Below are 12,017 nucleotides of genomic sequence, written 5' to 3'. Positions count from 1 at the left end.
TTTAAAAGTTATGTATATGAAACTACAAAAATTAAGCAAAGTTTCAGAAAAAGAAAACATAATAATTTTTTTAATTCGTCATTGAAATACTAAAATTACATATCAAATTGAACAATTAGTGAAATTAAAATAAAAATTTTAATAACTTTTACATTAATTTAAAATGAACAAAAATTTAAAAAGTAATTACAATTGCAAAAAGGCAACAAAAATGAAATTGAATTTTATTGAACCATCTTCCCTTCCCTAAAAAAATGAAACTACAGGGTATTATTTACAATAATAATTGACGGGTTCATATATGCATGAGAAATTCTTATATAAATTTATGCCCCCAATATTATCCGCAAACTAATCTAATGTTATTTCTATCACATCATCAAAAATAGACAAATAAAAGATGGATGGGGCTAACTTTTTTCCAACATTGGCATTTTCATAAACTATGAATTAACATCAATCAAAACTCAAGTCCATACAACCCAGACGAAAAGATTAGATAGCTTTATTTTTAAATTATTTTAAGTTTTTTTCCATTACCTTAACATAGAGTATATCAAATGAGAAAAATATTTTAATATTTCAGAAATTTGTGGACTGTATATATAAAATCAGAAAAATCCAATAGTAAGGATCTTTATATTGACAAGACATGAATGAATTAAAAAAAATCAAATTGTAAAGCATTCACTTAAGATATGGTTTAGCTAATAATATAGGTTGTTTGTTTCATTTTTCTTTTTCATGAAGTACAAAATTAATTATAATATAAAATATAATTTCATTAAATTAAAAAAAAAATCTTTTGTGTTTTATATTGTTAAAAATAGTTATTATCTTTTATTTCTTCTATATACAATCAATAACTAATTAAGTTGCCATTTATCGATTCTTGACTAATGATTCAAGCACTATTAGAGTGGTTGCCTATGTATTGAAATAATGAATATTCTGATAGTTCGATTATGCAATACAGAGATTGTCAGCATAATATTAATTAAAATATAGTAGTAATTTTGTTATAGATAATGATTATAAAAGAAAATAAACATATTTTGAAAAATAAAATAAAATAAACGTACTTTTTGTATGAGTTTTAAAAAGGTTAAAAAGTTGGATAGTAGAAAAATAATTAAAATGACTCCGTAAATTTGTTAGAAAAGTCATTTTTTTTAATTAAAAGAAAATTGAACTCTAAATCTTCCGAAAATTAAAATATAAATATCAAATCCAATAATTTTTTTATTATTTCTCAAAAAAAATTACTTATTTAATCTATTTACCCCAGCCAAACCGACTCAAAGGTTCACTTATTCTAACGACATAGTAATATTTTTATTGAGGTTTTTTTAAACTAATGAATCATAACAAGACCGCAACTACTAAATAGTAAATAGTAAATAGTGTTCACTTGTAGCATTATGTCAGTCATAACCAGTTTTTTTTTTAGGAAATGTCACAGACTCATTATCAGTTATTTGAAACTCCCTGACTTTGACAAATTCTGCTTCCATCAAAATAAATATATAGAAAAAAAAAACACTTGTTTGCTAGTTGGATTCAATAATCCAATTAATTCGATTAAAAATTGATTGAAAGCGAAATAAAATGTAAAATCTCTTAATCAATGAAAGTGAAATGACATTTGAAATCCTTTTATCTACTATGCTTACTCCTCATTCTCATCACCTCCAATGTTTTTGCTTGATTTTGTTTGGACTAAAAAGATGAGGAAAAAAATCCTATACAATTCTATTTATGAATATTTACAAGAGAACATTTATTTTTATACTAAAACTATATATACAAATAATCGAGTCGAACCAACATGGGTTCTTAATTATTCTACCAAGTATGCGCTCAATTTCCTAAAATAAAAATCAAACGAATTTGATTCAAATTGAATTTCAAACTTTAATGTCAAGTCCAACTCGTGTTATAATTATACATATCCAGAACACGAAACAACGGCTCTGCGACCACCATGATCGATGATAGTCCTACCAAAAAAAGGAAAATAAAAGAACAAACTTCGGAGGTTGGATGGGGGAATTATTTGAGTTAAAAACAAATGAGAAAATATAAATGATTTTTTGAACATACAGATTCAGATAATACCATAAAGAAGTCTAATAGCCAACAATCATAATAATTTAATTCAGATACTTGACGCTCAAATTACTTAAACTATTTCAGTCAAACCATGAATCGTAGTTATTAAAGAGAAAAGGCGCTCCCAAGTGGCAAGGGGTCCTGGGGCCTACGCCTTTCGGAAAAAAGGCATGGGAAAAAATCACATAATTTATAAAAACTATAAACACATTTTTAAAATATAAAAAAGACAATCACAAACTCCCAATAAAATTAACAAAAAAAGCCAACGAATTAATCACAAGTCCAACAAAAACATTATTAAAATAGAAAAATTAATTACTATATAATAGAAAAGTACTAAAAGTTGAAAGAAAGGAAATTAATGTATAAAAAAAGAGTGGGATTAGAATACAAGTGGAATAAATATTAACAAAAAGAATAGAACAGAAAGAAAAGAAGGCAAAGGAGTAAAAATAATGAAAGCTAAAATAAATAAAATAAAGAGAAGAATAGGTAGAATAGAGAAAAGGCATAAAATGAAGGTGATTATTTCCTATTTTTCTCTATACCTTTAGATTTTTTTATGTTTTTAAGTTTTGTTTTTCTCTGTACTACAATTAGGTATCTTCGTTTATAAGTTTTTTTTGTAAATAGAGTATAATAATTATTTTATAGAGGCGTGCAATTGAAGTTTAGTTATTTTAAATTTGCAAAAAGAACCTAACTTTCCAAAAGGCGCGCGTCGGAGCGGGCGCCTTTCGGGAACTCGCCAGCATCTCAGCTGGTGAGGCGCCTTTGATAACACTGCTATGAATGATATTTTCATAATGTTCGCTCTGCTACTCTAAGCATCAAGGCACCGACCCCCAAAATAAACTCTAGTGCAGTTATATTCTTACCAGCAAAATATATAATGCATGCACATAGCAGAAATCATGAACATTTCAAATTACTGCATAGACATTGAACTGAGAATTTGGGCCACAACTAGTAGTTAAGATACATAATTATGCAAGATAATTATAGCTGAAATTTATCAGAAAGCACAATAATTCCAGCAACTTAACCAAAGTTTACCTGTCAAAAACCAATTTGGCAGTTGTGCTCATATTCAACAAATGCTACTCATTGCAGCAACATCTGGTTTCACTTGACTTCAAAAATGGCTTCAATAACCAAAGACAATACCTTGACAAGAAGAAAAGGAAAAAAGAAAAAAAGGGAAAAAAAGAAGGAAAAAGAAAGGGGAAAAGAGTAAGGCACGAGGTTTTATAACATTGTCGCACAAGGCAAGTATTGGCAAATACAACAAACCCGATTCACTATCAACAGTCTCAAAAAGCTCTGAGATATACGAAAAGCTTAACGCACAAACTCGCCACTCTAATGACTGCATACCTTCATCTCCATCAGTAAATCTTAATTGAGCCGAATTGATCCCTTTGCTCCAATGCAAACGCCATGTATGACCTGCATGTATTTGGCAGATGACAGGCCCACCACACCATCAAAGGTAAATAAAGCTGAGCCTATGATCAGTCCACTACATACACTATAAGCTATCACCTTAACAGTTATGAAGGAAATGAAAATCTAATTCAAAACGGTTCATTCGGATTGCAAGCAGAAGATAACATAGCTAACTATCAACTATTAAACCACTTTTGTCCAACATATCCAGAACTTGAGGTCTTGTTAAGATTTTATCTTAATGAACAAATTGCGCAAAATTTAAAGAAAAAAATAGCAAAACAACTGGAAATAATCCTGTAAATGAACTTTTTAATCAAGAGGTAATAGTCAAACATACATTCAGAAGATATAGAAGCTTGCTACATTGATGAAGACATCAGCAGAATACCTCCTCAAAATTTAATCCATATCAAAGGTCAGAATGCCTGAAACCCTAGTTCCAATTGTTACAAGTGAACCTGCAAAAGATAAACAAACACGAAGTGCACCAAAGAAACACTGAGAATATTTTAGAGAATCACCCTAGCAAGGATGAATACTCAGAATTTAAAGTTCATGCATCTAAACAACTTCTAAAAATATGTGATTTGCTCATTCAGATTGTTGACCGATTGAACATTTCTTCCTTCATCTCATCTCTTCTACATTGGAGAAGAACTTCAAACTGCATAAGCCCAGTTGAATCCTACCATCCTGCAATTCAACCAGGCAACTTGTGAGTTGAGAGTAATATCAATCAGAACAATCAACCCTAATATTGAGGAAATTCCGGGTCCTAATTTGGTTCACATGTGTTGGACTAGTCATGTAAATAAAATCAAGATAACATGATAAATATTTACAAAAATGTGGAAAATTTCAAAGATATTTTTTCCAATCCATTAAATTGAGTTTAGAGAACTGATTGAGTTGTGGTTGTGGTTACTTAAGTTTGGTGACAAACCTTTTTGGCTTTTGAAAATTGGAACACGGTAGACCCTCATTCTTTGTTATCATCCACCATCATATTTTCCTCCAAGTTTTTTGAATAGTCGTCATTTTTTGAAGACAACATTCTGTCATCAAAGATATTACCTGCATTGCTCACTGCGGATAATTGCTCGTCGGTCACAATTTCAGCTTCATCTGATATACAGTTATCAGGTACTGGATTTTCAGTTGTGTACATGTTCTTTATATCACTTGAATGACGCAATCCTTCTGCAGATCTTGACCTAGAGCGCCTTTTATGTTTTGACTTCTTCTCTTCTAAGCTCCTTGGAGACCTGTAATGCTTACCTTCAGCAGACAGAGACCTTCTTCTGCTACGAGGCTTCAATTTTTCCTCTCCATTTCCATCCTTCTTGTGACCAGAATGGTGCTTTCTTTCTTGAGATTTTGACCTCGAGTGCCTCCTGTGCTTTGATCTATTCTCATCTCCAACTCGTGGGGATGACCTGCTTCCTCTGTAACGCTTAACCTCAGGAGACACTGATCTAGACCGCTTTCTCTCATGATATTTTGATTTTCTATCTCTGTTATCAGGAGACACCGATCTAGACCGCTTTCTCTCATGATGCTTTGATTTTCTATCTCTGCTCTCGTTCCCTTTCTCCCTGGAACAGCCCTTAACTTCAACAGATTTTGACCTGGACCTCTTCCTATCACGATGTTTCAATCTATCATTCCTGGTTTCACTCGCTTTCTCATTGGAGCAGTGCCTTGCTTCAACAGATCTTGATCTCGATTGCCTCCTCTGTTTAGGTTCATTGTCATCTGTACTTTTGGGGGAAGACTTATTTCCATTGTTCCTTTCATCCGCAGATAATGACCTTGATCTCCTATCCTGTTGCTTGGATTTTTCATTCTGGGATTCTTTTGCTTTGTCACTGGAATTTTCCACAGACTTGGACCTAGAGCGCTTTCTGTATTTCAGTTTGTAATCGATGTCATTTCTTGGGGATGACCTGCTTCCTCCATGATGCCTTGGTGACCTTGAACCACCATGGGATGATTTTCTAGGTCTGCGAGGTGAACTATCCCGATGACGCTTTGGTGAACCTGAATCAGCTCTGGATGACCTTTTCAATCGAGGGCTCACACTCCTACTCCTATTTCTCCTCGAAACAGGGGAACGATCATAAGGCTCATCCCTTCTTCTAGATCTCCCAATAACATCCCTACTGTCTCTATACGACCGCCTTCCGTTATCATACCTAAAATGATGGCGAGATCTCAAAGGCGATCTGAATCTATGACCTCGACGGCGCCGAGGAGGTGAATAAGAAGGAGACATTTGCCTTCGTCTATAATTCACTGGTGATTTTGACTTAGATCTTGCTCGAGATGGGGATGGTGATCTTCATAACACAGTAAAAGTTATTAGTCATGAAAATTGATTCCCAAACAGTATATACTCTTCATCTAAAAATTGTTCCATATAATATGTAACTATCAAGAAATTACAAACACAAGAATCCTAAGACGTCAAGAATAGAATTCATATAAATGTACATCCATAGCAAATGGGAACCATACACTCCTAATTTGGTATCTTCTCTAACCCGACAATAATTGAACTTTTACCATAATTTAATACATCTACGCAAGTGGTATAAAATAAATGTATACATATTGAAATATATGACTTGTTAGACAACAAATTCAAGTTTCTCTTTTATATTGTTTTTTGACAATGAGATATTAAAATAATATCATCCCAATTACAAGAAGAGAGATAAAAAAAAAAAAGAGGCCAGGGTAATTAAGAGTGTTTGTTTTACATATTCATTATTTACCACACAAAAATATATGATTTCTCATATAACCTTACTGCATTTAAAAATAATTTTCTTTGAAAAGAAAACAGCAGAAATGTCAGACACAAGGAAAATAAGCAAGCTGTAGATGTCCCATCTCTTGCAACAGATTAGCATCAGCAGCACATTGAGCAAAGACAATAAACAAATAAAAGCAACAATGATGTAAAACAAGATCCTGACAAGAAAGACTTCTTGTTGTAAGATTAAGTGATGGAAAAGCTTAACAAAAGAATCTATACCAGCCCTCTATTTTAAAAGAAAATAAAATGGCATTTACCTGGATTTTATTTCTTCCTTCTCTTCGACAACATGTCCATCAGCTTTTAACTTATTACTAATTTCTAAGGCTCTAGCTGTTGCTAGCTCTGTTGCAGACTTCATTGTTGCAGCTCGGTTAGCTGCCTGCTGTGCAGTCATAGTTTGTTGCATAAGCAAAGCCTGTTGAAATTGCATCTGTTGCATGGCAACAGCTTGCTGCATCATCATCGGCAGAGAAGACGAAGACATTGATGAATTCAAATGTGACTTCTGAGGAAGTGTTTTAGCCATCTCAACATTCAATGGCCGACCCCCAACATCCATACTGTTCAAAGCTAAAGCAGCAGTTGCTTCCTCAGGTTTTGAGAATTCTATGTAAGCAAAATGCTTTGAATCAGTGATACTACAGTCAACTACTGAACCAAAAAATCCAAACAGTTGTTTCAGCTGTTCCACTGTCAGAAGCGCACTGAGATTGCTAACTTGGAGTGTCTTCTTCAGGGCGTCTTCTCTCCCGGCTTTGTCAGGTGAACCTAGCAAAAAGAGAAACAAACACTCTGTTGAAACATGCTCCACTAAATAAAGATAAAATCAATAAAACCATGAAAGGGAGAGGATAATCTATATTACACTTCAAAGGCGGGAAAATCCTAAAAACATCAGGTGTGAAAGCACTGAAAAACAAAGAAAAAGGCAGCACACAAGTTGCTGCTATATGCATAGCCAAATTAAAGAGATAAAATTACCATATGAGTCCTTCGTAGATTGAGATTGTGCTTGAACCTGAGCAGCATGAGCTTGAAGGGCTTGGGCAGCAACAATGGCCTGAGCAGCAGCCATTGCAGCTGCTGAAGGTGCCATGGGCACCTGACTGAGTGTCCCCATTGTGGTTGTAGCAGCTAATGCTGTCATTAGTAAATTGTGCGGAGGATGGTTCAACTTGCAGTCGGTTTTTGCACACCGGCCATTAAGATACTCTCGACAAACTTCCCCAAGGGATGCCCCTATTCCAGGCAAAACAGCACCACCTGAAGCACCTGCAACAATTCCGGGAATCATTCCCAGTAATCCAGGGAATGCACCAGAAACGGAACCTGAATAATTTGGCATGTTTGGCATGGTCTGGTTAATTAAGTTTGGAAATGTGGATGTGGGAGCCATACCAAGCACTCCTCCAGTTGCAGTACCTGCACAATCACTTCAGAACGTCAAAAAAAATCCACTCGTGAATATCATTTAACACTATATACAATGACGGCAAGTAAAAAGAATTATGAAATGACTAAGTGGCATGCAGGCAATGGCACTTCATTTTCCTGAAATTATTAAGCAGCATCCATGCACTTAACCCCCAGATGAAATGTTCCCAACCTTTTCACCATAGTTACTTCCAAAAAATGATTTGTTAGGTTCTATAGAATTCATCTAACTGGATCAATTTGTTCAAAAATAAAATTCTCATACAATCAAAATCGATGCAAAATTTACAAGTTTTAAATCCAGACAACAAAACAAGAACATTAAGGGGAGTTCATGAATTACCAAATGTATGCATATCAGGATAATGTGAGCCTATGATAGGTTACCTATCATCTCCAAAAAATAAAAATAAAAGAATGCACTTCATAACAATGGGGAATGTACAGCAGATACCAGGTATAAAGAAATATACTTTACCATAACATCACCTATTTAATATCTACTTAGCTAGCATAAATGCTATATCACTAGTAACTGAACCAAAGAATAATCCAAAAGCAGTTATAAAATAAGCCACCTTAAAACTTCCCAAGAAAGGACAACTCAAATCCACTGCACAAGAATGGAAAACAACAGCACGTATAAAGAATAATACTTAGCCTAATAAGATAACCAACATGGCACTGACATCCCCTTAAATTTGCAAGAATACTATCCTACCAAGTATCTAAACTATTAAAAAAAAACATTTAATTGAAAGATAACAAATTAACAAATGTAAATACATAAAAATAGATGCAATTCTACAATACAACGTATGGAATGAGATATTACATTTCAAGAATGCAATATACCTGCACTGAAGAACACGGGAAACGGACTACCCATGATAGCTTTCCCATTACACTCAATATTTACCATATAATTCCCTCTTTTAGGCACAACATAAGTCACTGTATAACTCCCATCTCCAATATCCTTCACTATCCCTTCCTGTTCCGTCCCTCCAACGCCCACTCCGGGCGCCACCTTCACCTTAATCTGCGCGCCTCCATGCGTCACCTTCCTCCCATCGGAATCTTTCGTCACAACCATGAACGTAGACGGCGCGCAAGCCGTTCCTCCAGCTATACCAGCACCCACGGCTGTGCATTTTGTCGGGTCAACTGGTCCCACTGGTTTGTTAGCTAAGTAATGCTCTGATTCCTCTTCTTCAGAATCCGAATCCGAGGGCTTCTCTGGTTTGTTTGCAGTTAGGGTTTTGAATGTGGCTTCGAATGCGGCTTTCGCTGCGGCGGCTTTCTCGGCTTCACTTTTCAGCTTAGCTTCGTCGGCTTGCTTCATCCATATGGGCTTAGAAGCAGCCGCAGCGGCGGCGGTTGAGATGGTGGCGGTAGTGATGATACTGCGATCGGCGGCCATTGTATATTATATGACGAATTTTACAACAAATTGTTAGAAGATCAAGCTCGTGGGGTTAGAAACGGAAAACATATCTTTAACGAGGAATATTGAATTGAAATTGAAACCCTAAAAAATTGGGGATTTCTTTTAACGGGAATATGAGATTACAGGGAAAAAAGAAGCGACCTATATCTTATGTGGCTGCGTAGAATTGGTTGGGAATTGGGATATATGAGCTGAGCTGCGATGAAATGAATATATATTTTGGATAAAGTGTACTTTTAGTATCTAAAGTTTCTAATTTTTTACTTTCAGTGCTTGCTTTATCTTTTTAGTCAAAAGGAAAAATTCAATTTTTTACTTAAAATAAAATAATTATTTAATGCAACGGTTGTCTCTTTTTATTTATACAAACCAATGAGATGTTTGCAATTTTATTGTTTTTTGGATTGTTGCATGAAAATTTACCATTTATACATTTTTTTCCGATTTAATTACGTTTTTTTAAGTGTCATAATTGGATACCAATATTAATTTTTTTTTCAAATCAATACATAAGATCGGATTTCTTTAAGGCGACATCCATTATCTGGTGTAATTTGATGAGGCGAAAGTCATTTTTCGACTGTCATATCGGCAAATTAATTTATATTATAATCTGACGTATCGATTTGGGAAAACAAGTTGGTGTCTAAATATGATATTTTTAAAAAACGTGATTAAATTGAAAAAGCATATAAAATTTATATAATTTTTATGACATTAATTCTTGTTTTAATCACTATTTTAATACAAATGTTTAATTTGTATATTTACATTCTTTTAGGGGGCATATGTAGATGTCTCTTCTTACTCTTTCTTTCTCTCTTTCGTTTCTCTTGTTTTTTTACTTTTTTTTTTCTATAATAGAACATGATTCATTTTAATCTTTTTCTTCTACTACGTTTTTACATGATAATTTCTTTTTAATTATTGATCATTTCGTTTATATTTTATTTTTAAATAATTCGGCGTATTCATCCATTTATTCATGATAATTATTTGTTATATTATTTTGTATTGTTCTAGTAATGTTTTTAAAAGTATCCACGCTTAGTTTTGGCAATTATTGAGAAACTTTTGATGGTTTCGTCATATTCTCCATGAATGACGTTTTGACATGTTGATGAACATTTTAGTAAATATTGTTGAATTCATGTGAAACTATTTGAAACTATTTTTAAAAAAATGTTTAAAACCGCTTAAAAGCATTTGAAACTATTTTTTAGCATTTTTTTATAGATTGTTTTTAAGAACCACAAAAAAATTGTTTAGAATTTGTTGTAATGTATTTTTTGATTTTATTATTTACAAATATTTAAATAAACTTTGATAAACTACTAGAAAACATATTTAAAAACTTGTTAAAAATTGTTTGAAACGGTTTTTTGAAAGAGTTACAATTATTATTTCTCATATAAAAATATTATGTAAACGTCGTTCAAAACTATTTTTCAAAATTGTTTAAAAACTGTTTAAAATTGTTTGAACTGTTTGAAACTACTGTTTCATTATTTTTCAAAATTGAGAAATATTATTTAGAAGCTGTTGAAAATTGTTTTATAAAACAATTATTTTTAAATTTCAAAATATATAAAAATAATTTTGATTTTATAAAATTATTTAAAACTCTTTTTAGAAAAAGATTGTAAATTGTATTTTTATAAAATGTTTGACTCTCTTTTATAAACTGTTTTTTATAAATAGTTGTAAAAATGTATTTCATAAACCATATGAAACTATTTTAAACCATTTTTTGGCATAATCACTCAAACCCCCCTACTGTAGCCCTTTTTGCAATTTTATCCTGACGTAGAAAAATCCTCAATTTTCCCCTAATTTGCCCTTTCGTAATTCAATTGTTTATTCAATTAGAAAATGGTTTAAAATAGTTCTTCAGTTTAGGCACATATTCTAAATAGACGCTAATTTTATTATTATATAAAACGCCTTCTTCCTCACTAAAATCAGCAAACAATAATTACTTTTATATTAATTGTTGATAACTTTTAAAAATTAACATCGTTAAAGCATACATTTTACACAAAACAAAGACAAAATCGATTTACAAAAAAAAAATTAAAAACATTTTACCAAAAAAAAAAAACAATGGTCTTCAACCTCGACCAGCCGAAGCTCCTTCTTCAATAGAAAAAGAGTTGTTGCTTCTCTGATGGAGAAGGAGCGAGCGCTTGCTCCTTCTCAAATTGAGAAGAAAGCAACATCGCTCCTTCGCAAATATGAGAAAGAGCTGCTCTCATTCTCCCATTTGGAAAAAGAGCGAGTAGCTCCTTCTCCAGATCGGAGAAGGCGGAGCGACAACTCCTTCTACATCGGAAAAGGAACTCTAGCGGGTCGCAGTGAGATTAGAATGGTGCCGTTGGTAGGGACGAAAGCGGTTTTAATAAAATTTTGGTTTTAAATTTATTTAGTTTTTAATAAAATTTTAAAAAATAATTAATTATTCATTTAAAACTTATTTGAAAGTTTTAAAAGATTAAGGATTTATTTGCATGTTTCAAATATTATAGAATATGATATTATCCTTTTATTTAATTGTTAAATTTTTTTCATCCTTAAAGTAATTAAATTGTCAAAGGTTTTTAATTTAGGGTACAATTGAAACACAGAAAGACAAATTAGAATAAAATTGAAAATTTTTCTACGTCGGTTTAAAATTGCAAAAAGAGTTTTTTTTTAGTGATTAAGCCCCATTTGTTTTTAAAAATAAGCTAGAACAAATTTTAG

At 32.6% G+C, this 12,017-nt stretch overlaps 1 protein-coding gene across 2 annotated transcripts; it reads right to left on the bottom strand.

The window, feature by feature from the left end:
• Positions 1-3,018: 3,018 nt before the first annotated feature.
• On the bottom strand, positions 3,019-9,462 carry LOC126667262 (uncharacterized). Of its 2 annotated transcripts, XM_050360235.2 has the most exons (7): positions 8,681-9,462; positions 7,373-7,813; positions 6,646-7,159; positions 4,511-5,906; positions 3,905-4,260; positions 3,493-3,564; positions 3,019-3,282 (listed from the first exon to the last, which is right to left on the bottom strand). In XM_050360235.2, the coding sequence occupies exons 1-4, from the start codon at positions 9,246-9,248 to the stop codon at positions 4,547-4,549; spliced, it is 2,883 nt and encodes a 960-aa protein (XP_050216192.1). In that variant the 5' UTR covers positions 9,249-9,462; the 3' UTR covers positions 3,019-3,282; positions 3,493-3,564; positions 3,905-4,260; positions 4,511-4,546. The 2 variants fall into 2 exon arrangements, with proteins under 2 accessions (XP_050216192.1, XP_050216191.1); XM_050360234.2 differs by lacking the exon at positions 3,019-3,282 and having other exon boundaries at positions 3,344-3,564.
• Between the last annotated feature and the right edge of the window lie 2,555 nt (positions 9,463-12,017).

The sequence above is a fragment of the Mercurialis annua genome, linkage group LG2 (genome assembly GCF_937616625.2).
Source record: "Mercurialis annua linkage group LG2, ddMerAnnu1.2, whole genome shotgun sequence".
In the NCBI taxonomy this organism is placed as follows: Eukaryota; Viridiplantae; Streptophyta; class Magnoliopsida; order Malpighiales; family Euphorbiaceae; genus Mercurialis; species Mercurialis annua.
This window is presented reverse-complemented; position numbering and strand designations above follow the sequence as displayed.

Bases quoted from the DNA above. Each gene is read 5' to 3' on its own strand.
- LOC126667262 (XM_050360235.2), bottom strand. From the start codon at position 9,248: ATGGCCGCCGATCGCAGTATCATCACTACCGCCACCATCTCAACCGCC. The intron at 7,814-8,680 runs GTATATTGCATT...GTGATTGTGCAG, and splicing joins TCCCGTGTTCTTCAGTGCAG to GTACTGCAACTGGAGGAGTG. The intron at 5,907-6,645 runs GTAAATGCCATT...TGTGTTATGAAG, and splicing joins AAGGAAGAAATAAAATCCAG to ATCACCATCCCCATCTCGAG.